A 23702-nucleotide genomic window follows, 5' to 3' on the forward strand; every position below is an offset into this window, starting at 1 on the left:
AGCCCTGCCCGGGGACGGCTCCACCTGCGCTGACACAGCCGAGCGCCTGGCCAGGCCTGGACCCCGGCCCAGGCTCTGCCGCTTCCGGGCAGCCTCGGCCCGCAGCCCGGCCTCTAGGAGCCTAGGCGCGTCCGATTCCTCCACGATAAAGCGGCGGCCATACCCCTAACAGGCTTCAAAAACAGCGGCGCCAACAGCTTCCTGGTCGCCCCCTAAACAGGGTCAGAGGGCCTCGGAGCCACGTGGCTGCCCCTGCTCCAACCCCTCCTTGAGGTGCCCCCTGCTCCCTCCTTGGGTGGGAAGGGGCGTGAGAGGAGGGCGACCAGGGCTGGGGGCGGCGGCCCCGGGGGCCGAAGAGTGAGAGAGCAGGAGCGGCCTGGGGGGGGCGGGGGGCGGGGGCGGACGGAGGCGAGGTGGGAGTTGGGGGGGGTTGGGGAAGGGAGAGCGGAGTGGGGGTTGGGGACTGCGATGGCCGAGGCGGGGGTGAGGGTTTGGGGCAAGGGAGGGCGGGGTCAAGGTGGAGGTAAGGGGGGGCTGGAGGTTGGGGGACGGGGCCGAGGTGGGGGAGGGGACCGCGGGGTGGGAGTGAGGAGAGGGGTGGGGGAAGGCAAGGCCGAGAAGGGGGAGGGGAGAGCGGAGTGGGGGTTGGGGAACAACGAGGGCCGAGGCGGGGGTGAGGGGGGGTTAGGGATAAGGGGGCGAGGGTCCGAGGTGGGGGTTGGGAAGGGGCCGAGGAGGGGGAGGGGACCGAGGTGTGGGAGTTGGGGGGGTTGGGAAAGGCGGGGCCGAGGAGGGGGAGGGGAGAGTGCGGAACAATGAGGGCCGAGGCGGGGGTGAGGGGGGGTTAAGGATAAAGGGGACGGGGCCGAGGTGGGGGTGAGGGGGGTTAGGGATAAGGGGGCGAGGGTCCGAGGTGGGGGTGAGGGGGGTTAGGGATAAAGGGGACGGGGCCGAGGTGGGGGTGAGGGGGGTTAAGGATAAAGGGGACGGGGCCGAGGTGGGGGTGAGGGGGGTTAGGGATAAGGGGGCGAGGGTCCGAGGTGGGGGTGAGGGGGGTTAGGGATAAAGGGGACGGGGCCGAGGTGGGGGTGGGGGGGTTAAGGATAAAGGGGGCGAGGGTCCGAGGTGGGGGTGAGGGGGGGTTAGGGATAAAGGGGACGGGGCCGAGGTGGGGGTGGGGGGGGTTAAGGATAAAGGGGACGGGGCCGAGGTGGGGGTGGGGGGGTTAGGGATAAGGGGGCGAGGGTCCGAGGTGGGGGTGAGGGGGGTTAGGGATAAAGGGGACGGGGCCGAGGTGGGGGTGAGGGGGGTTAGGGATAAGGGGGCGAGGGTCCGAGGTGGGGGTGGGGGGGTTAGGGATAAGGGGGCGAGGGTCCGAGGTGGGGGTGAGGGGGGGTTAAGGATAAAGGGGGCGAGGGTCCGAGGTGGGGGTGAGGGGGGTTAAGGATAAAGGGGGCGAGGGTCCGAGGTGGGGGTGAGGGGGGGTTAGGGATAAGGGGGCGAGGGTCCGAGGTGGGGATGAGGGGGGTTAAGGATAAAGGGGACGGGGCCGAGGTGGGGGTGGGGGGGTTAGGGATAAGGGGGCGAGGGTCCGAGGTGGGGGTGAGGGGGGGTTAAGGATAAAGGGGGCGAGGGTCCGAGGTGGGGGTGAGGGGGGGTTAAGGATAAAGGGGGCGAGGGTCCGAGGTGGGGGTGAGGGGGGGTTAAGGATAAAGGGGGCGAGGGTCCGAGGTGGGGGTGAGGGGGGTTAAGGATAAAGGGGACGGGGCCGAGGTGGGGGTGAGGGGGGGTTAGGGATAAGGGGACGGGGCCGAGGTGGGGGTGGGGGGGTTAGGGATAAGGGGGCGAGGGTCCGAGGTGGGGGTGAGGGGGGGTTAAGGATAAAGGGGGCGAGGGTCCGAGGTGGGGGTGAGGGGGGGTTAAGGATAAAGGGGGCGAGGGTCCGAGGTGGGGGTGAGGGGGGTTAAGGATAAAGGGGACGGGGCCGAGGTGGGGGTGGGGGGGTTAGGGATAAAGGGGACGGGGCCGAGGTGGGGGTGAGGGGGGGTTAGGGATAAGGGGGCGAGGGTCCGAGGTGGGGGTGAGGGGGGGTTAAGGATAAAGGGGGCGAGGGTCCGAGGTGGGGGTGAGGGGGGGTTAAGGATAAAGGGGGCGAGGGTCCGAGGTGGGGGTGAGGGGGGTTAAGGATAAAGGGGACGGGGCCGAGGTGGGGGTGAGGGGGGGTTAGGGATAAGGGGACGGGGCCGAGGTGGGGGTGAGGGGGGTTAAGGATAAAGGGGACGGGGCCGAGGTGGGGGTGAGGGGGGGTTAGGGATAAAGGGGACGGGGCCGAGGTGGGGGGGGTTAGGGATAAGGGGACGGGGCCGAGGTGGGGGTGGGGGGGTTAGGGATAAGGGGACGGGTCCGAGGTGGGGACGGAGGCAGGGCAGGGGTCCGGGCCACGCCAGGCCGGGGGCAGCAGGGCCCAGCGCAGGCCGCGCGGCCCCTCACGCCCCCTCCGAGGAATGGCGGCCGCGACCGCCGGCTCCGAGGCGCCGTTACCAGAGCCGTTGGGGCCGACGATGCAGGTGAACTTCTTGAAGGGGCCGATGACCTGGCGGCCCCGCCAGGACTTGAAGTTCTCCACGAGCAGCAGCTCCAAGCGGCCCATGGCTGCGCCGTCGCTGCCTGAGCCGCGCCCTCACGCGCCGGCTGGAAAAGAGCGGGAAGAGCCCTCCGGTCTCGCGAGACAGAGCGAGGCCGCGGCCGGCGCGCCGTTCCCTAGCAACCGCGTGCGGCCGTTGCCGGGGAAGCCGCGGGGCCGACGCGGAGCGGACGACGGCCGGCCTGGCGCGCTGGACCCTCGGAGCTTCCGCGCGCGCTCTGCGGTCTTGTCCTCGGCCCTCGCGCGCTCCGGAACGCCGAGCCTTCCCCGCCTTCCCCGTCGGTTCCCGGGGCCATGGAGGCGGCGCAGCCCGAGGACCTGGCGCAGGAGGCCCGTCTGACCAAGAGGCGGCAGGCGGAGCTGTGCAGGCAGCAGCGGGTCTTCAACGCCAGAGACAGGCTGATCGGGGTGAGGGGCCGGGCCGGGGGCGCTGGGAGAAACAGGCTGATGGGGTGAGGCCGAGGGGCCGGGGCGCTGGGAGAAACAGGCTGATGGGGTGAGGGGCCGGGGGCGCTGGGAGAAACAGGCTGATGGGGTGAGGGGCCGGGCCGGGGGCGCTGGGAGAAACAGGCTGATGGGGTGAGGCCGAGGGGCCGGGGCGCTGGGAGAAACAGGCTGATGGGGTGAGGGGCCGGGGGCGCTGGGGGAAACAGGCTGATGGGGTGAGGGGCCGGGGGCGCTGGGGGAAACAGGCTGATGGGGTGAGGGGCCGGGGGCGCTGGGAGAAACAGGCTGATGGGGTGAGGGGCCGGGGCGCTGGGAGAAACAGGCTGATGGGGTGAGGCCGAGGGGCCGGGGCGCTGGGAGAAACAGGCTGATGGGGTGAGGGGCCGGGGGCGCTGGGGGAAACAGGCTGATGGGGTGAGGGGCCGGGGGCGCTGGGGGAAACAGGCTGATGGGGTGAGGGGCCGGGGGCGCTGGGAGAAACAGGCTGATGGGGTGAGGGGCCGGGCCGGGGGCGCTGGGAGAAACAGGCTGATGGGGTGAGGGGCCGGGCCGGGGGCGCTGGGAGAAACAGGCTGATGGGGTGAGGGGCCGGGCCGGGGGCGCTGGGAGAAACAGGCTGATGGGGTGAGGGGCCGGGCCGGGGGCGCTGGGAGAAACAGGCTGATGGGGTGAGGCCGAGGGGCCCGGAGCGCTGGAAGGGGCGGGGAGTGAGCGCTTGGCTGAGAGCGCCCAGGGAGGCGGGCGGGCTGGCGGGGGTGAGCACTTTGCTGAAGACAGACCCTAACAGCCCGGGTTAGGATCAGAGCAGTGGTCTCCTCTCTATAACAGCCCGGGTCCAGGGCCTGTAACTGGTGATGAGGCAGAGATCAGAGTGGGGAGCGGGGGTCTCCTCTCCAGACTCTAACAGCCGGGTCCAGGGTCCTGGGTGGGTGGTGGTGCAGAGATCAGAGTGGGGAGTGGGGGTCTCCTCTCCAGACTCTAACAGCTGGGTCCAGGGTCCTGGGTGGGTGGTGGTGCAGAGATCAGAGTGGGGAGTGGCGGTCTCCTCTCCAGACTCTTAACAGCCGGGTCCAGGGTCCTGGGTGGGTGGTGGTGCAGAGATGGGAGCGGGGTATCCTCTCTCTGAACCAGACTTTGTGCACTGCCCAGCAGTGCCTTCCAGGCCTGTCTTGGGACAGATGTCCACATGGCCCCTAGGCAGTGTTCTGAGGGTGAGCCTCCCTGACCTAACGGAGACGAGGTGGGCGCCGTGGGGGAGGTTGACAGAAGAGGCGGAGGGGCCGACTGGGAGCGGAGACCCCCAGGCCCTAGTAGCTGACCTAGCACAGCTGTGCAGCGGCCGAAGTGGAAGAGGCAGCGGGCAGCTTGCTGAGCGAAGCCCCTGCCTCTCATCCCCCGCTCTCCATTGCCAGGGAGACACCGCAGCCTGGGACGTTCAGGTTCGGGACCAGAAGATAAGAGAAGCCACGGAGAAAGCTCGCCATGAAAGTTTCGGTGCGCGCTGGTGCTGCCTCTACCCACTCGGGGCCTCCAGGCTCCAGGCCTCGTGTCTCACACACGTGAGGAGTAGCTCTCCTTTTCATGCACCTCCCGCTCTTAAAATTTCCCACTTTCCTGTGCGCATTTGAATAAGTACGCTGATTCCTCCTCTGAGCAGGGAGATGGCTGTGGGATTCTAATGCAGGTTGTCAGCAACATATTTCAAGTATAAATGTTTGTTTTTCTCTGTTTTTTTTTTGAAGACTGTATAGGAGATGCTTAAACACACGTGTAACATACATGTGCATGTGCACACACACACTTTTGCCTGAGATCACACCCCTGAGCTGACTCATGGGGTCAGATAGTAGTACTCTAAGTCTTAGGATTTCTTTTCTTTTTTAAAGATTGATTTATTTCTTTGAAAGTCAGAGTTACACAGAAAGAGGAGAGAGAGAGAGAGAGAGAGAGAGGAGAGAGAGAAGTCTTCCATCCGCTGGTTCACTCCCCAATTGGCTGCAACAGCCAGAGCTGCGCTGATCCAAAGCCAGAGCCAGGAGCTTCTTCCCGGTTTCCCACGTGGGTGCAGGGGCCCAAGGACTTGGGCCATCTTGTACTGCTTCTCCAGGCCACAGCAGAGAGCTGGATCAGAAGTGGAGCAGCTGGGTCTTAAACCAGCACCCATATGGGATGCCAGTGCTTCAGGCCAGGGCATTAACCTACTGCACCACAGTGCTGGTCCCTAAGTCTTAGTATTTCAGATGGAATTCATATTCCCCTAAGGTTCTCACAATTTCAACCATTGCAATTGGAGAGAGCAGTCTCCATTGCTGGTTCACTCCCAAGTGGCCGCAACAGGCTGAAGCCAGGAGCCAGGAACTTGTTCCAGATCTCCCACATGGGTGGCAGGGGCCCAGACATGTGGGCCATCTTCTGCTGCTTTTCCAGGTCATAGCAGGGAGCTGGGTCAGGAATGGAGCAGCCAGGACATGAACTGGTGCCCTTAGGAGATGCCTGCACTTAAGACCATGGCTTTACCCGTTATACCACAGTGCCAGCCCAAGATTTTTATTTTTGAAAGATTTATCTATTTACTTGAAAGGCAGAGTTACAGAGAGGCAGAGAGAGAGAGAGAGGTCTTCCATCTGCTGGCTAACTCCCCAAATGGCTATAACAGCCTGAGCTGAGGAGCCAATCAGGAGCCAGGAGCTTCCTCCGGGTCTCCCACACGGGTACAGGGGCCCAAGCACCCAGACCATCCTCCACTGCCCTCCCAGGCGACAGCAGAGAGCTGGATTGGAAGAGGAGCAGCCGGGACCCAAACCAGCGCCCACATGGAATGCCCAAGATTTTTTTAACTAGAGAAAAGCAGCCATAAAATAGTAAGCTGTTGATTTTTTACTGTTTTCAAATATGCTTAGAAAAAGACAGGAAATATGAAGGCGCTTCCCAGGGTGCCTGGCAGTGGACTTAAAGGATGTTCGTTTTGGTGCAGAAGTAGTTTGAAGCCTCTGTATCGTTTTGTCAGTATCCACATTTGTCGAGCTTTTTGGAGACCCAGATGTTGGCACGGCAATGTTGGAGGAAAGGATGGGCGTGAAGTCTGTTTTCTTCTTTACGTTGTTCTATGCTTTCCAAATATTTACCACTTTACTTTTGAGTTGCACAGTACATCCAGCTGAGAAAAGCAGTGTGACCCACCCGCAGGTCCCCACCACCAGACGCGTGTTAACACTGGCCGCGCTGGCTTCCGGAATCCCAGTGCCTTTAGGGGATGCGTTGTGTGCGTGGCTGGAGGTCTCCCCAGCTCCTGAGTGTCTCCTTCCTTCCTCGGAAGCGTGCTCATTCTCACGCGTTTTTTTATGCCTGGACTATTTATGTATGTATGTATCCCTGACAGCATGAAATTGTTTCTTTTTTTAATATTTTATCTATTTATTTGAAAGTTAGAGTTACACAGAGAGGAGAGACAGATAGAGAGAGAGAGGGGTCTTCCATCCGCTGTTTCACTCCCCAATTGGCTGCAATGACCGGAGCTGTGCTGATCTGAAGCCAGGAGCCAGGAGCTTCCTCAGGGTCTCCCACGCGGGTGCAGGGGCCCAACGACTTGGGCCATCTTCCACTGCCTTCCCAGGCCACAGCAGAGAGCTGGACTGGAAGTGGAGCAGCCGAGTCTTCAACGAGCGCCCATATGGGATACTGGTGCTTCAGGCCAGGGTGTTAGCCTGTTGTGCCACAGCGCCGGCCCCAATGAAATTGCTTTTTCTATGCTTTTAAAAAATTTACATAAGCATTAGCCTGTTATGTAGGTCCTTTTGCAATGTGTGTTTCTTCCATTTAACGTATTTTGGAAATTAAATGACCTACACATAGAGTATTCATTTTAATTGTTTTATGGCCTTTTTTAAAAAATGTGAATTAACTACAGATTTTATCATCCAGTCCCTGGTAAAGGCTGGTTTGGTCCCTCCCCACCCCAGTTTCTCAACGTTCTGAGCCTTGCTGTGAAGACGTCTATGCATTCTGTCCTGATGTACATGTGACAGAGACACCTAGAGGTGGGACTGGGGGCCCCGGGGAGGTGTGTTTTCGGGTTCACGGAGTGTTGCCAAATTGCTTTGTTGTACGTGTGCCAAGTTACACCCAAGAGCAGTGGAGCAGAGAGGGAGAGATCTGGTCTCCACATCCATGCCTGTTCCTGTCGCTTGCCCGTTTTTGGATGGACCACTTGGGTTTTGAAAATTCATTTGAGGGGCAGGCATTTGGTGCAGTGGGTTAACCTACAGCGTCCCATAGCAGAGCGCTGGGTCAAGTCCCGGCTGCTCTGCTCCCAATCCAGCTCCTGCTGATGGCCTGGGAAAGCAGCAGACGATGGCCTGAGCGCTTGGGCCCCTGCACCCATGTGGGAGACCCAGATGGAGCTCCTGACTCCTGGCTTTGGCCTAACCTAGCCCTGGCTATTGGAGCCATTTGGGGAGTAAGGCATTGGATGGAAATCTCTATCTCTCCCTCTCTCTCTCTCTGCCACTCTACCTTTCAAACATAAAATAAATATTTTTTAAAAAACACTTTTTTTAAAGACATCCCTTGGAAGGTCTAGTTCAAGTCCCAGCTCTGCCTCAGATTCCAGCATCCTGCTAACGTGCATCCCTGGCTCCTGGCTTCGGATCAGCACGACAGCTGTTGTGGCCATCTTGTCCGTCTTGGGAAGTGAACCAGCAGAGGGAAGACCTATCTCTCTCTTTGTCTCTCTCTCTGCCTCTGCCTCTCTGTCATTCAGCCTTTCAAATAAATAAATAAGTCATTAAAAAATAAAGTTATTTATTTGAGAGGCACAGAGACAGAGATCTCCCTTCTGCTGGGCCAGGCCAAAACCAGGAGCCAAGAACTCACTTCAGGTCTCACACAGGAGCGGCAGGGCCCGAGCGCTGGAGCCATCACCACTGCCTCCCAGGTGCGCATCAGCAGGAGGCTGGAGTCAGGAGCCAGAGCTGAGTATTGAGCCCTGGTGCTCCCAGTGAGACACAGGGGTCTTTTTTTTTTTTTAGATTTTATTTACTTGAAAGTCAGAGTTACACAGAGAGAGAAGGAGAGGCGGGGCGGTGGGGAGGTCTTCCATCCACTGGTTCACTCCCCAAATGGCCACAATGGCTGGAGCTGCGCTGATCTGAAGCCAGGAGCCAGGAGCTTCTTCCAGGTCTCCCACATGGGTGCAGGGGTTCGGGCCATCTTCCACTGCTTTCCCAGGCCATAGCAGAGAGCTGGATTGGAAGTGGAGCAGCCAGGACTGGAACCAGCACCCATGTGGGATTCCGGCACTGCAGACGGCGGCTTTACCCACTACGCCACAGCACCAGCCCCCGACACGGTGTCTTAAACAGCTGGGCCAGATGGCCGCCCCACCAACGCCTTTTCAAGCCAGTTCGCGTTTATTTTTCTCTCCTAATCTGGCTGTGCTGTGGCTCTTGCAGCCGCTGAAATGAAGCAGAATGACCGACTCCTGTGCCTGTTAGAAGCCCGCGCGGGGAGAGACCGGAGAGCTCTGTGCAGGGCCATCAGCGAGTTCCAGAAGAACTTCCAGCGGCCAGACACCCGCCGTGAATTTGACCTGTCCGACCCGCTGGCCCTGCGGAAGGCCCTCCCGGCCCGGCAGTCGGATCACGACGTCCGCAACACCGTGTCGGGCATGCAGAAGTTCCTGGGCGAGGACCTGGACTTCCGCGAGAGGAAGAAATGCCAAGAGGAGCAAAGCAGAGAGTGGTCCCTGCAGCAGCGACGGGAGTGGGAGGACGCCCGGGCTGAGCAGAAGTGCGCAGGTAACAGCACGGCGGCCGCCGGCCACGAGCCTTCCCGGCTCTCGCGGCTGGGTTTTCCCACGGGCCAAGAAGAGTCGCTGTGTTCCCGGGGGTGGGACAAGCCCAGTCCACTCCGTGTGTCAGGGCCTGGTCGGGTGCTGGGAACCTCAGAGTCGGTCCCTACCCCGGGACGTGCCCAGGTCACCAGCATCTCCGGGTGCCGTTGTAGACGTTTCTTCGGGGAGCCGTGGGGGTGGGGTGGGCGCCGGCGCAGGCATGGTGGCCGTAGCTCCTGCCTGGGCTTCCCCAGATCCTGGGAAATTCTTGGCTGAAGGTTCCCAGGTATGACACAGCCTCTCTGAAGACAGAGCTACCTAAAACAAAAACAACCCAGCTGCCCAGCAGCCAGCGCGCCCCGAGGCCCTGCGTCTCCTGCTCTGCCACCTCCTGCGCACGCGGGGCTCCTGGCAGCACTGGCTCCTCCTGCGCCAGGAGAGCCGGCAGTGGATTGGCAGCACCCCTGCTCTTACGGGGAGTCTCACGGGTGACCCAACACCGAGGGGTTGCGACGACCGCCACACGGGGAGCTGGCCTCGTGGCCATGTGCCGCACCCTGGGCCACCCCGTGTCCCCCCAGCTCACCCTCCATCCTCTCTGAGCCTGCTCCTGCCGGACTTCCGCCCTCCCCTGCACTGCACCTGCCCTGGCCCACCTGGCCACGCCCTCCGCGTCACCCACAGGAAGTCGGTCTCGGTCTTGGCCTCTCGGCAGCAAATGACACAGTGGACCACCTCCTCCTGGCCATACGTGGGCACCACACACGTGCTGGTCCCCTTGCTGCCCAGCCTCCCTTGCGGGTTCCTCCTCCTGTCCCCAGCGCCTGGCTGCTGTTGCACTCCCGTGCTCCCTGCGCCTGCCCTGCCAGCTCAACTCGCCACTGCCCGGGCTCATCTCTGCAGCCTGCACCCTTCCCGGAACGCAGACTCGTAGATCCGTGCAGCTGCCCTTGGGCATCTCAATGGACATGTTAAAGGCAGTGCAAGTCCAGGAGCACGCCCAATGGTACCCTCAGCCTGTTTCCATGGCAACTCCATTCTAGTAGTCTGGGCCTGAAGCCAAGTCTTGTACCCTCCCTGTCACTCACATGCCACACCCAGCCCACCAGCAAATCAGCTCACACTTCAGCCCCTCGTGCCGCCTCCACCGTCACCACTTTGAATGAAGGGGCTGGTGGGGTGCTGCCTGCTGGTCTGTGCCTCTGCCCACTCCCCACCCCCACCCTCCATTTTAGGGCTCAGCTCAGCAGCCAGAGCTCCCCTGGGCCAGTTCACTTAGACTCTGGCTCGAAACCCTGCAGGAGCCCTGCCCTCACGGCACGCGGAAGCCGGTTCATTTCGGGAGGCCCGCTCCGCCCCCTCCACGCTGCCTCCCACTTGCTCCGTCCCCGCCACACCGTCCTCCCGCTGTTCCTGGAACGGGTGCGTGAGGGGCTCGTTTCTGTCTCCGGCCGCTGCCCCTGCTTCCTGTCTGCCTACAAACCTCTGTGTCCAGCTGTCTGCGTGGCCTGCCCCTCTGCTCCTTCCAGTCTTTGCTGGAAGCCATCCTGCTGGTGCAGCCTCCCCGGGCACCCCTGAGCTTAAACCCAGTGCCCTCCCCTCATGCCCACTTCCCCCGACCCTCCCTTGCCTTGTTTTTCTCCATAGCCTTGATCGCTGGCACACTGCCTGGCTCTTGGATGTGCTGTTCCTCCCCGGGTCTCACATCCTCAGCTCAGCGAGGGCAGAAGGGTCTGTGGCTGATTTGTGCACTGCCGTATCCGTAGTTCCTGGCACACGGGGGAAGTCCATTCATGGAGCTTTCATCTCATCCAGCTCCCCGACCACTCGCGATTCCCATGTCTGGCCACGAGCGCTCGTCTCGTCCTTGACCTTGGTCCGTGCACTCGTCCTGGCTATGTCACCAGCTGCCTCACAGTGTACTGGAAGCTAACTCTGAACCCCTGCTCTGGGTCAGCTTCTCCTTGCCTTAACCACACCAGGAACCTGGGGATCACCCCTTCACCCTCCGTCCCTCGCCGCTCCTGAGCCGCCTCTGCCCGCCGTCACCTCGCTGCTCGCCCGCCACCTCTGACCTCGGCGGACCTCTGCCAGTGCCTTCTGAGCCCCTCCCCTCCTTTCCTGCCCATCTCTGGTCCATTCTCAACGTGGCGGTCGGGGTGACACTTTGTCAACAAGATCCAGTTGGACAGGGTCACACCCACCCCCTCCACACCTGCTCACCGCTCCCCCGACACACATGGGACAGATGCAGGATTCTCCCACAGCCGGGCCCTGAATAGCGTGTGCCCCCCACCCCCGCCCCCTCACTCTCCTGCAGCCGTTTTGGCTCTTGCACTCCTGGCTTCCGCCAAACACTTGCCCACTTCACAGCCGTCCCAGCTGCCCTGGCCCAGCTCGTCCTGTCCTCACAGCGCCATCAGTGTGCCACAGTAGATCCTTTGCTGGTTCACGTTCGCCGTGAGCTCCCAGACAGCGAGTTCTGGTTCCGGGAAGCCAGAAAATGCTCCCCGTTTCACCGACCACTGCATGTCCTGTTCCCTGAGCGCTGTGTGAGCAAACAAAAGGTGGCAGAGGAGGCCGGGGGTGAGGGTGTGGGGGGGTGCACGCGGAGGCCACAGGGTGTGGTCTTTGTTTTGGAGATAATGGGAAGACTCCCGGGGCACACCTACCACATGAGGTAGCTGCAAATCCCGACCTCCTGCTGCTCACCTAACAGCCCTACAGAGGCCAGGAGGCCTGGAGACCCAGCCGCGGGCTGAGAGGCTGCGGAGGTAGCAGAGCTGGCAGAATCTGGCTGGCGCGTGCACCTGCTCCGCGCGACTCCACACCTTTACTTCTTATTTCTTTTTTAGGGCTCTCTGCTTAGACACCTGCCGCGCCCCCTGCTCTCTTTTGGCCTGGAAGGGTCCACAGATATCCGTCCCCTGGCACCCCCTCCCCTGAGGAGTCCCATATGGCTTCCACAGCCCCGTTTTTTCTGGGCTCCTGCCATCCTTTGTCCGTTGTCGGGCTGTAGCCGCCTCCTGATGGACCAGGGTAGTAAGGGCACACCACTCACCTGTCCAGGCCCACAGCAGGCATCGCTAATCCATAGCAGACATTACCAATCCACAGCAGTGATGGCGAGCACCCGTGAAGTAACTCATCTGACTCCCCAAGGCACAGGCCCTTTCCCTGTTACTCTGGTCCTCGTGCATGAGGGCATGGGCAGAGGTGAACGCATTAACAGCCCTGTCCTGGGGGGCTCTGTGCCCCGGGCAGGGGTCCCTGGTGGGCACGCCTGGCCTGTGCCCCGGGCAGGGGTCCCTGGTGGCCACGCCGGGCCTGTGGCCCCGGGCAGGGGTCCCTGGTGGCCACGCCTGGCCTGTGCCCCGGGCAGGGGTCCCTGGTGGCCACGCCTGGCCTGTGCCCCGGGCAGGGGTCCCTGGTGGGCACGCAGGGTCTGTGCCCTGGGCAGGGGTCCCTGGTGGCCACGCCGGGCCTGTGGCCCCGGGCAGGGGTCCCTGGTGGGCATGCAGGGTCTGTGCCCCGGGCAGGGGTCCCTGGTGGGCATGCAGGGTCTGTGCCCCGGGCAGGGGTCCCTGGTGGGCACACAGGGTCTGTGCCCCGGGCAGGGGTCCCTGGTGGCCACGCCAGGCCTGTGGCCCTGGGCAGGGGTCCCTGGTGGGCACACTGGGCCTGTGGCCCTGGGCAGGGGTCTCTGGTGGACACGCAGGGTCTATGCCCCTGGGTAGGTGTCCCTGGTGGGCACACTGGGCCTGTGGCCCTGGGTAGGTGTCCCTGGTGGGCACGCCGGGTCTGTGGCCCCGGGCAGGGGTCCCTGGTGGGCACGCTGGGTCTGACGGTGGCGTGCCCCCTTACAGAGGACCTGTACACGCAGACAAGGCTGCAGTTTGATGAGACAGCCAAGCAGCTGCAGAATCTGCAAAGTGCCACCCAAAAGGCCGTCTGCGCAGCCGTGAAAGACTTCAACAGGACCCAGGTGCGTGCAGCCTGGGCTCGGTGGGGAGTGGGGGGAGCACGCGCTCACCGCGACACCCCAGCCTCCCAGGTCGCTCGCTCGCTCAGGTTCAAACGCCTCTCCGGTTGGGGACTGGTGCAGTTGAAGAGCTGTGGCCCCGTTTGTCAGTCTGCTGACTCATTTCCAGGTTCTAAGTGAGCGCGTACTGTGTGCCCAGTGCTTTCAGCCGCCCCCCACCCGCAACCCGTCAGATGGCCCTGCCCTGGGGAGAGACGCCCTTAACGCCTGGCCGCTCTCCCCAGCTGGAATGAGGCTGTGTGGGTTTGCCGGGACCAGATCCGTCCTCAAAAGAGATTCCAAGCGTAGCAGTCGGATCCAGCAGGGGAGGATGTTGGGCCTTGTGCTTCTCAGCGTGGGTGCTCATTCCACCAGAGTGTTGTAGTGTCCGGGTGTGGCATGCAGGCTCTGGAGCGCACCTGTGTGGGTGCGGGGCCAGGCCACTCCCGTGCCCCCGTCCTGTGTCAGTCAGGGTGTGCTTTTTTTTTTTTTTTTTAAATATTCATTTATTTGAGAGGCAGAGTTACAGTCAGAGAGGGGGAGAGACAGAGATCTATCCGCTGCTTCACTCCCCAGATGGCTGGAGCTGCGTCGATCCTAAGCCAGGAGCCAGGAGCTTCTTCTGGGTCTCCCACCCAGATGCAGGGGCCCAAGCACTTGGACTGTCTTCCGCTGCTTTCCCAGGCCATAGCAGAGAGCTGGGTGGGAAGTGGAGCGGCGGGGACATGACTGGTGCCCATAGTTGTCCTGGGGGCTGTGGGTGAAGCCGTCAGAGCAGTGAGGTCAGAGTGCATTCCCACCGTGTAGAAGCCTCCACGGTTGAGAGTCGCTCTGTTGAGTCTCCTTTGCAGCTTACGCACGCCCAGCTCTCATGCAGAGCCCTGCCCTTGTGGGTCAGGGGCAGATCCGGAGCGGGTGGCAGCCATACCAGGGAGCCGGCTCCCGGCTGTGGCACATCAGTGAGAAAGCCAGCAGCTCTCGGGGCCGGCGCCATGGCTCACTTGGTTAATCCTCTGCCTGCGGCACCGGCATCCCACATGGGCACCAGGTTCTGGTCCCAGTTGCTCCTCTTGCAGTCCAGCTCTCTGCTGTGGCCTGGGAGGGCAGTGGAAGATGGCCCAAGTGCTTGGGCCCTGCACCCGCATGGGAGACCAGGGCGGTGAACCAATGGAAGGAAGACCTTTCTCTCTGTCTCCCTCTCTATCTGTCCAAAAAAAAAAAGCCAGCAGCTCTCTGCCTACCCACAGCAGTAGTGGTGCCCTCTGCCCAGCCGGGGGCCCCAGGTCCACCCCCATTTCTGGAGTCTGATCTCCTGGCTGTTCCTGGCTGCCCTAGCACGTCCCCACAGTGGACCCCCGGGCCTGAGACCCCCAGCCCCCGAGGTCACCGTGAGCACTTTCCCCGATGTCTCCCCCGGCTCAGGCCCTGGAGTCAGCGGAAAGGAAAAAGCAGGAGAAGAAACAGGAGCAGGAGGACAACCTGGCCGAGATCTCGCACCTGCTGCGCGGGGACCTGCTCTCCGAGAACCCGCGCCAGGCAGCCAGCTCCTTCGGGCCCCACCGCGTGGTCCCCGACCGCTGGAAGGGCATGAGCCAGGAGCAGCTGGAGCAGATCCGCCTCGCCCAGAAGCAGCAAGTCCAGGAGAAGCTGGTGCCTGCCCCGTGCGCCCGCCGCCTTCCACACGCCCAGCTGGCTGGGTCCAGTCCTGGCTGCACCCGGCCCTCCGAGCCGCCCCCAGGGAGTTCCTGCCCCGCTGAGACAAGAACCAGACCATGCCGTCCGCTTGTGGGGTGTGGGGTGGCGTGGGGGTGAGGCGGTGGTCGGGCCCGGTCAGGGGGGTCCAGAGTGGGCCCTGAGACGCCGTGCCGGAGCAGAGACCCCAAGGAAGGGAGCAAGTGAGCAAGGGGCTGGAGGCTGGAGGCGCTGACCCGTTCAGAGAGGGACTCAATCTTGGGAGGAGGTGGGGGGCCAAGGGCTGGGACAGGAAGTGCCGCCCCTGTGTGGCTGAAGCCACTGCTAGTCCTGGCAGGGGAGAACCTGGGAGTGGGTCTTGGCCCTGCCCAGGAGCTGGGACTGCCCCGGGGTGGAGGGGACCGCCCGGCCGTGGTGGCCGACACCGTAGCCTTTGAGCTTGCTAGCTGGTGGTCCGGGGGTGGGGGGCGATGGCTGAGCCAGGGTGTGAGGAGCAGGTGGGACGGCCCCCCAGCCACTCCCTGCGGCCCAGCAGGGAGGTGGGCACTCGGGCTCTGTGGGAAGGTGGTGACCAGTGGTCTCTCCCCGTCCAGAGGCTCCAGGAAGAAGAACGCCAGCGAGACCTAGACTGGGACCGGCGGAGGGTCCAGGGGGCTCGGGCCATGCTGCTGTTGGAGCGGCAGCAGCAACGCCAGCAGCGCCACCTGCGCAGGGCCCTGGACAGCAGCAACCTCAGCCTGGCCCAGAAGCAGCATCTGCAGTGCGTGCTGGGCAGGCGGGGGAGACGCCGCTCCCTGGGCAGCCCCCATCCTGGCACCAGGGACCGCACAGGCCCAGGGACGGGTGGGGAGAGCCACAGGTCACTGCTGCGCAGGGCATCAGGTCCCAGCAAGGGGCACTGAGTTAGCCTAGCTGCGCGTGGAGGGCTTCCTGGAGGAGGCTTCACGGCTGAGATCCTACAGGAAGATGGTGCTGGCTGCACACTGCCAGGAGGGCTCTCCAGGCAGAGACAGGGCCCTGGGGCGCCTGGGTAAGCCTGGAATCAGACAACCCTCGAGTAGCTCAGGGTGCAAGCCACGGGAAAGAGCCCGGGCAGTTGGGTTCCTGCCAGCCATGTGGGAGAGCTGGATTCAGTTCCTGGCTCCCAGCTGTGACCAGGCCCGGCCTGGCTGTTGTGGGCATTTGGGGAGTGAATCAGTGGGTGGGAGCTCTGGCTCGCTCACTCGCTAGCTCTCAGCAAAATCTCAAATAAATAAATAAAAGCTGCTATGTAATTATGAAATAACCCACACCACTGAGGGGGTGTCAAGGTGAATTATGGAGTTTTAAGATATATATATATATATATATATATATATATATATATATATATTTGGGGCCAGTGCTGTGGCGTAGTGGGTAAAGCCACCACCTGCAGTGCTGGCATCCCATATGGGTGCTGGTTCGAGTCCTGGCTGCTCCTCTTCCGATCCAGCTCTCTCCTATGGCCTGGGAAAGCAGCAGGAGATGGCCCAAGTCCTTGGGCCCCTGCACCTGGAGGAAGCTCCTGGCTCCTGGCTTCGGATCGGCACAGCTGCAGCCATTGTGGCCATCTGGGGAGTGACCAGCGGATGGAAGACCTCTCTCTCTCTCTCTCTCTCTCTCTCTCTCTCTCTTTCTCTCTGCGCCTCTGCCTCTCTGTAACTCTGCCTTTCAAATAAATATTTTAAAAAAAGATAAATATTTGAGTCAGAGAGAGGGAGAGAGAGATCTTCCATCTATTGGTTCGCTCCCCAGATGGCCACAATGGCTGGACCAGGGTAAAGCCAGGAGCCTGGAACTCCATCCAGGTCTCCCACATGGGTTGCAGGGGTCCAAGTCCTTGAGCAGGGAGCCGGGACTCAGACTGGTGCCGCTACGTGACGCTGGCAGCTTCACCTAGGGGACTGCACACCAACAAGCACTGGACTAACCAGGAAGTACCTGCATTTGCTGACTCTCGTCTCCTGCCTCTGTTTTCAGGAGGAAATCTATGAACGAGCTGTACAGGAATCAGCCCACGGAGGAGTATTTCGCCCAGTTTAACACAAGAAGCCGCTGATGAGAGACCCTGTGTCCCCCCCGTTTCTGTATAACCTGTGACGACCTTCAGAGCTGTGTTGCTTCTTAAAACAGATGCAAGCCCTGGCCCAGCTGAGGGGGTCCCTGTGCCGCGTAGTCGGGGAGGGAGCAGGCTGGGCCCTGTCAGGACTGTTCTAGAAAGAGGTGGTGTTGGGGGCGTGTTACTCCAGACACAAGGTCACCTCTCACCGCTGTCAGAGCCAAGGCCGTGGTGGAAGAAGCTGCTGAGCCGGGCTGCGGACCCCAGGCTCCCCCGGCTCCCTGCTCGGCCCCCGCCCCGTGGCCACTCAGCACCCACCTCCTGCTGCTGCAGCTCCCACCCTGTGTGTGTGTGTGGGGGGGGCCTCCCGCCCCTCCCCCACAAGGCCGTGTCAGCGCCTTGACCCCGCTCTGACCTGGCCAGCTGCCCAGGTATGGGTAGGGGTGGGGTCCTTTCTGGCTGGCTTGACCCCAGGCCTTGTACATTTCCCAGAGGTCTGTGCTGTTGCCCAGAGAAACTCGCTCCCCTCCCCCTCGCCAACTCCTCCCCCGTCCATGCCCTGACCCCTGGCTGGCGACACACCAGGTGGAACATGCCTCCCCCCCTCTGAGAGATGCCCTGAGCCCGCTGCCCGCTTTTGGGCCAACTCCAGCGGGAAGGCGAGGGGATGGTCCGGACTGCATCCCTCCAAGGACGTGGCTTGGAAATTGCCACACACACACACACACACACACACACACCGCCTCCCCTGGCAGCCTCCAGCCCTGAGGGCACGTGGCTGGAAGGGGACTGGGAGACAGCTGGCTGACCGTGTGGCCAGGAGATCACCCTCTAGCTCAGAAGTGGGCTGCACCCCGGGGCTCACCGGCAGGCGCCACAGCCTCCGGGAGCGGCGTGGACGGAGCGGCGTGGACAGAGCGGCTGCGCAGAGCGGGGCTCTGCCTAGCCGTCTGGGAGCCTAGCTCTCAGGCCAGGGGTGGCCTCTTCCTGATCCACAAGTGTTTCTTGGAGGGCAGCTGTGGGTGGCGCTGTCGTTAGCAGAGACGGGGCTGGAGCCAATGCAGGCGGTGTGGCCCACCTCCCCCCACCCAAAGGAGCTGCTTCCTCCCAGCTCTCAGCCCCGCCCCGGCGAGCGCCACTGAGGATGAGGACGAGCAGGGTGTTTCCTAGGTGGACAAGGCGGGGCTGACCGGCTCTCCAGGACAGAGACAGGCCCCGGGGCGTGCAAGAGAGGAGCATGGGCCAGGCTGTGGTCTGCTGGGAGGGGGAGAGGGGGAGGTCCGGGGGGGCAGGTGTTGGAGGGGCCCGTGGCCAAGGTTCACAGAGTAGACAGGACCAGAAGAGGGGTGCTCTGGGAGAGTTGTGTGCCCGTTTCAAAGATGGTGCCAGCCGCCACATGGGCTCAGGCTGCCTGGGCACTGCCAAGCGAGGCAGACCTGGGGGTGACCCCCCCCCCCATGGCTCTGACACGGCTCATACCCAGAGTGGACCCTGTAATGCCGTCACCCACTGGCTGGCAAAGGTGGCAGATGGGACCAGGGTGGGATGCAGGCAATATGATGGCGGGCAGGGCGCTGCCCCTGGTGCTGTGTCTGCAGAGTGTGGAGTTGTCCCGGGGAGGTCAGAGCAGGAGCGCTGACAGCGCCCACTGTGGGCCGGCGTCTCAGGCAGTGTGGCATTCCACCCCCCCGCCCCCCCGTGACCCGAGCTCCGGCCGGCAATGGGAGGATGCCGCTGTGTCACCCCTCACGAAAGCCTGTCCTACAAACGACACCATCGTCGCCATGGCTTACAGCCCGGGGACATGTGGTGCCAGGTGTGGGACGCTCCTGTCGCGGGGAACGCAGGACGGCCAGGCTGCTCTGGACCCCGAGGCCGTGAGGGCGGCTTGCCCCCTGGGCTGGCACACAAACACCTGCTGAGCCAGGGAGCGCTGAGAGGACCAGCGAGTTGCGAGTTCTCCGTGAGCTTCGGGGAGAGGGGTCCTGCTCTGTCCATGACGGTCTTCCTTCCCTGGGCATCTGTGGCCAAGTTTTCCCTTTTTAAAGAGCGGCTCATTCTGGGTTAGGGCCCACCCCAGCGACCTCAGCTTGGCTAATTACCGGGGGTTGGGACTCCCACGTGTTATTTGGGGGCACACACGCCGGGGAGTGCCGAGGCACCAGCCTCACCCAGGATTGGCCGCCGGTGCCCGGCTGGCCAGGCTGTGCTCTGGGATCAACGGTGGACAGCTGGCGCAGGTCAGCTCTTCCTCTTGAGCAAAGCAGGAGTGGGTGGTGACATGGCGCTCTTCCAGTCCCGGCTCTCGCGAGCCCCGGTGCCAGGACGTGCCGCAGTCTAAGGGCGCTGCAGACCCAGAGGTAGCCCCTGGCAGAGGGGCGGGAGCTCGGCCCACACGAGGAGGCTCTGCCAACGGCCGAGAAGTGAGATAGCATTTGTACGCCTGGGCTCAGTGGCCAGCAGCGTGCTATGAAGTTTGTGTCACTATAAAAACATTCCAGGGACCAGGGCCATGTGCATGAAGCCACTGCCTGTGGCACCGACATCCCATGTGGACGCTGGTTTGAGTCCCAGCTGCTCCACTTCTGACCCAGCTCCCTGCTAACAGCCTGGGAAAGCAGTGGAGGGTGGCCCAGGTGCTTGGGCCCTGCACCCACGTGGGAGACCCGGAAGAAACTCCTGGCTTCCGCCTGGCCCAGCCCCAGACGTCGCAGTGATTTGGGGAGTGAACTAGTGGGTGGAAGATCTCTGTTTCTCTCTGTCTCTGTCTGTCTGTCTGTCTGTCTGTCTCTCTCTCTCTCTCTGTAACTCTTTCAAATAAAATTAATCTTTAAAAAAAAAAAAATTCCAAAAGGAAGGCCAGGCTTGATCACCATGTCACCCATGTACTCGATGTGAGTTTGCCATCTGCTGGTGGCTGTTAGCACTACAGGGCCCCGGTCCGGCGCAGGACAGGTTCTTGCAATAATGCACCAGGCCTGGCTGGATGTAGTGACCACCACCCGGCTGAGACCACCCACTGGAAGGCAGAGCCAGGTCTGGGGCAGGGGACCCTGCTTATAGCTCTCCCTTGGGAGGCCCCTGAGACTTGATACATGCAGGGGGGATTTCTTGTTTGTCTAAAGTCCTCCTGTCCCCTCCCCCCGGTTTTATTGTGAAAATTTTCAAACTGGCAGAGGCATTGAAAGCAACTTTGCAGTACACACCCATATACCCTCTCTATAGCCTATAATTAGTATTTTGCTGGGTTTGTATTTGCATCACCAGCTACCTCTGGAGGCTGGCTTCTAAAAAGCTCAGTTATGGGCTGGCGCTGTGGCACTGCAGGTGAACAATTTGGTTCACAGTTTCTTTATGCACAACAGCCACAATCTGGACTCAACCAAAATGTCTATCAACAGAGGACAAGATAACAAACGCTGTAGTCATTCCACTTGTGAACATGCAAAAGAAACAAAGGGGCCAGCATCGTGGTGTGTTAAGCTGCCCCTGCGGTGCCAGCACCCATATGAGCACCGGTACAAGTCCCAGCTGCTCCACTTCCCCTCCAGCTCTGCTGATGGCCTGGGAAAGAAGCAGAGGGTGGGCCGGCGCCATGGATCACTTGGCTAATCATCTGCCTGCAGCGCCGGCACTCTGGGTTCTAATCCCGATTGGGGTGCCGGTTCTGTCCCGGTTGCTCCTTTTCCAGGCCAGCTCTCTGCTGTGGCCTGGGAAGGCAGTGGAGGATGGCCCAGGTGCTTGGGCCCTGCACCCGCATGGGAGACCAGGGGGAAGCACCTGGCTCCTGGCTTTGGATCAGCACAGTGCACCAGCTGTAGCGACCATTTTGGGGGTCAACCAATGGAAGGAAGACCTTTGTCTTTCTTTCTCTCTCACTGTCTAACTCTGCCTGTCAAAAAAAAAAAAAAAAAAAAAAAAAAAAAAAAGAAGAAGAAGAAGAAGAAGAAGAAGCAGCAGCAGAGGGTGGCCCAAGTGCTAGGGCCCCTGCACCCACGTGGGAGACCTGGAGTTCCAAGCTCCTGGCGTCCACCTGACTCAGTCCTGGCTGTTGTGGGGCTATTTAGGGAATGAATCAGTGGATGGAAGATGTGTGTGTGTGTGTGTCCTCTTTCTGTAACTCTGCCATTCAAATAAATAAATACATCTTAAGAAATAAAAAAGAAAAGAAACAAGCACACACCCAGCTGGCCGGCTGACTCGGGCCTCAGTCAGAAACAGCGTCCTGGACACAGTGCCATTGCACAGGTGTGCAACCCACAGGGCAGCACACCTGTTTTGTCAGGGTTTGCTCTAGATGGGGCGATGCAGGCGTGAGCCTTTTTTGGGGGGATGATGGCAACGTACAGGAAGTACCAACGGCACACACTCCCAGCAACAGGACTGCACAGGGCGATTCCAAATCTACCTGGGCTGAGCCAGCTCCCTCGCTGGTTGCTGGTGCGATGTCCACCAGCAGGTGGCGTTTCCACCTCGCTTGCTCCCACGCTCGCCGCGTCCCTGGGCGTCAGGCCAGCTACACTCTGGCCTTGGGTCTCCCTGGGCAGAGGAAGCCCGCGTGGAGCCTGTGTTCCCAGCCCGCTGCGATGGCCACTGTTAGGGGTCTGTGTGGACAGGGGACGGCCGGGCAGCAGCCTTGAGCTGGGTCACAGGTGGCAGCATGGCCCCCTGGGTACATTCTCCAAAGAGGGCGTCTTAGCCTTGTGGAGTGTGTCCCCCTGGGGTTCAGCGACCAGCCAGGAGCAAAGGTGGGGAGCTACACGGAGGTGGCATTTGCAGGGCTGGTGTTGGCTGTCTCCCGACTCGGCAAAGGCCAGGCCTGGCTGGTGCCCCCCCCCAACCTCGTCCACGCTCCCCCTTCCTGACGCTCGGCGTCCCCTCTGCCCAGACCTCGCAAAGTCACTGTTGCCTGGGAGGTGTCCATGGGGGCTGCCCTCCCCTCCCTCGCTGGGGCAATGGAAGCCCCAGGGCCAGCCCTGGGAGGTGGACACGGATGCAGCCGGCGGGGGGGTGATGGACTGACCCGGGGTCGGGGAGCTCTTTTCCTTTTTATTTTTTACAAAGATTCATTTTTTTATTTATGTGAGAGGTCAAGTTATAGAAAGAGAGAGGGAGAGACAGAAAGGTCTTCCATCGCTGGTTCACTCCCCAAATGGCTGTAACCGCCAGAGCTGGGCCAATTGGAATCCAGGAGTCAGGGGCTTCTTCCGGGTCTCCCACATGGGTGCAGGGGCCCAAGGACTTGGGCCATCTTCTACTGCCTTCCCAGGCCACAGCAGAGAGCTGGATCGAAAGTGGAGCAGCCAGGACTTGAATGGGTGCCCATATGGGATGCCGGCACTGCAGGCAGTGGCTTCACCCGCTACACCACAGCGCCGGTCCCTCTGCTTTAAATTCTTACTTCTGTGGGGGCAAGGACCCGGAATGGGAATGAAGAGACCCAGGCCCCTTCACTCCTGTTCAGTTACTGGGTTCAGAACCTTGCAAAGCGCACAGGAGACAGGAGCAGCCAGGACTGAGCTGTGACTCACAAAGCAGCTTTGCTGGTGGGATGTCCAGTGGGACTCAAGGACGGACCTGCCCGGCCTCTGGGGATGCGCATGGGGCCAGGCGGCCACTGAGTATCCTTGACCTGCTCGGCTGGTAAGTGGCCCAGAACGTCCTCTGGGCGCCAGGCCTGCCACCAGCTTGCCCTGTGTCCTCATTCCCAACTCAGATGCCTCACCAGGGAGTCTGACCAGCAGGGCCACTGCACAGATGGGTAGTCCATAGGTCGGGGCCCCACCACTGCCCCATCCTCCCAGGGGAGGGTCTTATGGCTCAGAGTAACCACGGGCAGGATGGGCACTGACCTTGAAACAAACATGTCCGGGAAAACAGGCTCACACCACCTCCGGCAGCTGCCAGCTGAACCCAGCACGACGCTGACCCAGTACCGGTTATCTTATTACAACCTTCGCCGTGGGGCCAGCATGGTGGCAAAGCAGTGCCAGGATCTCCTATCAGAGTGCTGGTTTGAGTCCTGGCCACCCCGCTTCTTTTTGTTTTGTTTTTGTTTTTTGACAGGCAGATTTAGACAGTGAGAGAGAGAGAGAGACAGAGAGAAAGATCTTCCTTTCTGTTGGTTCACCCCAAAATGGCCGCCGCGGCCAGCGCACCGATCTGAAGCCAGGAGCCAGGAGCCATGTGCTTCCTCCTGGTCTCCCATGGGGTGCAGGGCCCAAGCACTTGGGCCATCCTCCACTGCACTCCCGGGCCACAGCAGAGAGCTGGCCTGGAAGAGGAGCAACCGGGACAGAACCGGCACCCCAACTGGGACTAGAACCCCGGGTGCCAGCGCCGCAGGCGGAGGATTAGCCTAGTGAGCCGCGGCGCCGGCTCCACTTCTGATCCAGCTTCCTACTGATGTGCCTGGCAAGGCAGTGGAAGATGGCCCAAGTGCTTGGTCTCCCATATGGGTGGCAGGGACCCAAGCACATCCTCCACGGCCTTCCCAGGTACGTTAGCAGGGAGCTGGACTGGGATCAGAGCAGCTGGGACTCGAACCAGCACTCTGATGTGGGATGCTGGCCTAGCAAACGGCAGCTTAGCCGTTGCACCACAACACCGGCCCTGAGACAACATTTCCATGTTCTGTAGCCCGACTTCTGAAATCGGGGCCCAGACTCCGGACGCCCCCTTGACAGCTCTGCTGGACGTCGACAGCGAAAACGCGTGACGCAGACTGGGCTCCCGGGTCCCTCTGCTGCAGCCCTGTCCCTCCAGCCGCCCCATCTCAGCCAGGCGCTTTCTTCCAGCGCTTGGACACCTCTGGGCTTTCTGTCCGACATCCGGGCCATCAGCAAATCCACCCAGCAAGACTTACAAGTCTGGCTTCTTCCTCCTGCCTCTGTCCACCGCTGCAGACCCTCGCACCTCTTCCCCGGCCCCCATTCTCCGCTTTCCTCCCCTGCCCCGCCCCGCCCACCTGCATGCCTCCATCACAGGA

At 61.7% G+C, this 23702-nt stretch overlaps 2 protein-coding genes across 7 annotated transcripts in view; one reads left to right on the forward strand and one right to left on the reverse strand.

Moving 5' to 3' along the window:
• SMC1B (structural maintenance of chromosomes 1B) overlaps window positions 1–2676 on the reverse strand; it is a 79556-nt gene extending 76880 nt beyond the window's left edge. For all 4 annotated transcript variants that reach the window (XM_089307730.1, XM_070053033.2, XM_070053032.2 and 1 more), the window contains exon 1: window positions 2542–2676. In XM_089307730.1, the coding sequence (XP_089163856.1) occupies window positions 2542–2650 (109 nt within the window). In that variant the 5' untranslated portion in view covers window positions 2651–2676. The remainder of the gene's footprint in view (window positions 1–2541) is intronic.
• A 242-nt stretch (window positions 2677–2918) lies between these two features.
• Window positions 2919–22829, forward strand: RIBC2 (RIB43A domain with coiled-coils 2). Of its 3 annotated transcripts, XM_089307731.1 has the most exons (7): window positions 2919–3052; window positions 4504–4585; window positions 8542–8886; window positions 12788–12906; window positions 14365–14592; window positions 15228–15394; window positions 16636–22822. In XM_089307731.1, the coding sequence occupies exons 1-7, from the start codon at window positions 2939–2941 to the stop codon at window positions 16712–16714; spliced, it is 1134 nt and encodes a 377-aa protein (XP_089163857.1). In that variant the 5' UTR covers window positions 2919–2938; the 3' UTR covers window positions 16715–22822. The 3 variants fall into 3 exon arrangements, with proteins under 3 accessions (XP_089163857.1, XP_089163858.1, XP_089163859.1); XM_089307732.1 differs by lacking the exon at window positions 15228–15394 and having other exon boundaries at window positions 16636–22829; XM_089307733.1 differs by lacking the exon at window positions 2919–3052 and having other exon boundaries at window positions 4520–4650; window positions 16636–22828.
• Window positions 22830–23702: the final 873 nt, after the last annotated feature.

This window comes from Oryctolagus cuniculus, chromosome 11 (genome assembly GCF_051225735.1).
Source record: "Oryctolagus cuniculus isolate XC-2025 breed Fujian yellow rabbit chromosome 11, ASM5122573v1, whole genome shotgun sequence".
Lineage (NCBI taxonomy): Eukaryota > Metazoa > Chordata > Mammalia > Lagomorpha > Leporidae > Oryctolagus > Oryctolagus cuniculus.

Bases quoted from the DNA above. Each gene is read 5' to 3' on its own strand.
- RIBC2 (XM_089307731.1), top strand. From the start codon at position 2,939: ATGGAGGCGGCGCAGCCCGAGGACCTGGCGCAGGAGGCCCGTCTGACC. The intron at 3,053-4,503 runs GTGAGGGGCCGG...CTCCATTGCCAG, and splicing joins CCAGAGACAGGCTGATCGGG to GGAGACACCGCAGCCTGGGA. The intron at 8,887-12,787 runs GTAACAGCACGG...GCCCCCTTACAG, and splicing joins GGCTGAGCAGAAGTGCGCAG to AGGACCTGTACACGCAGACA.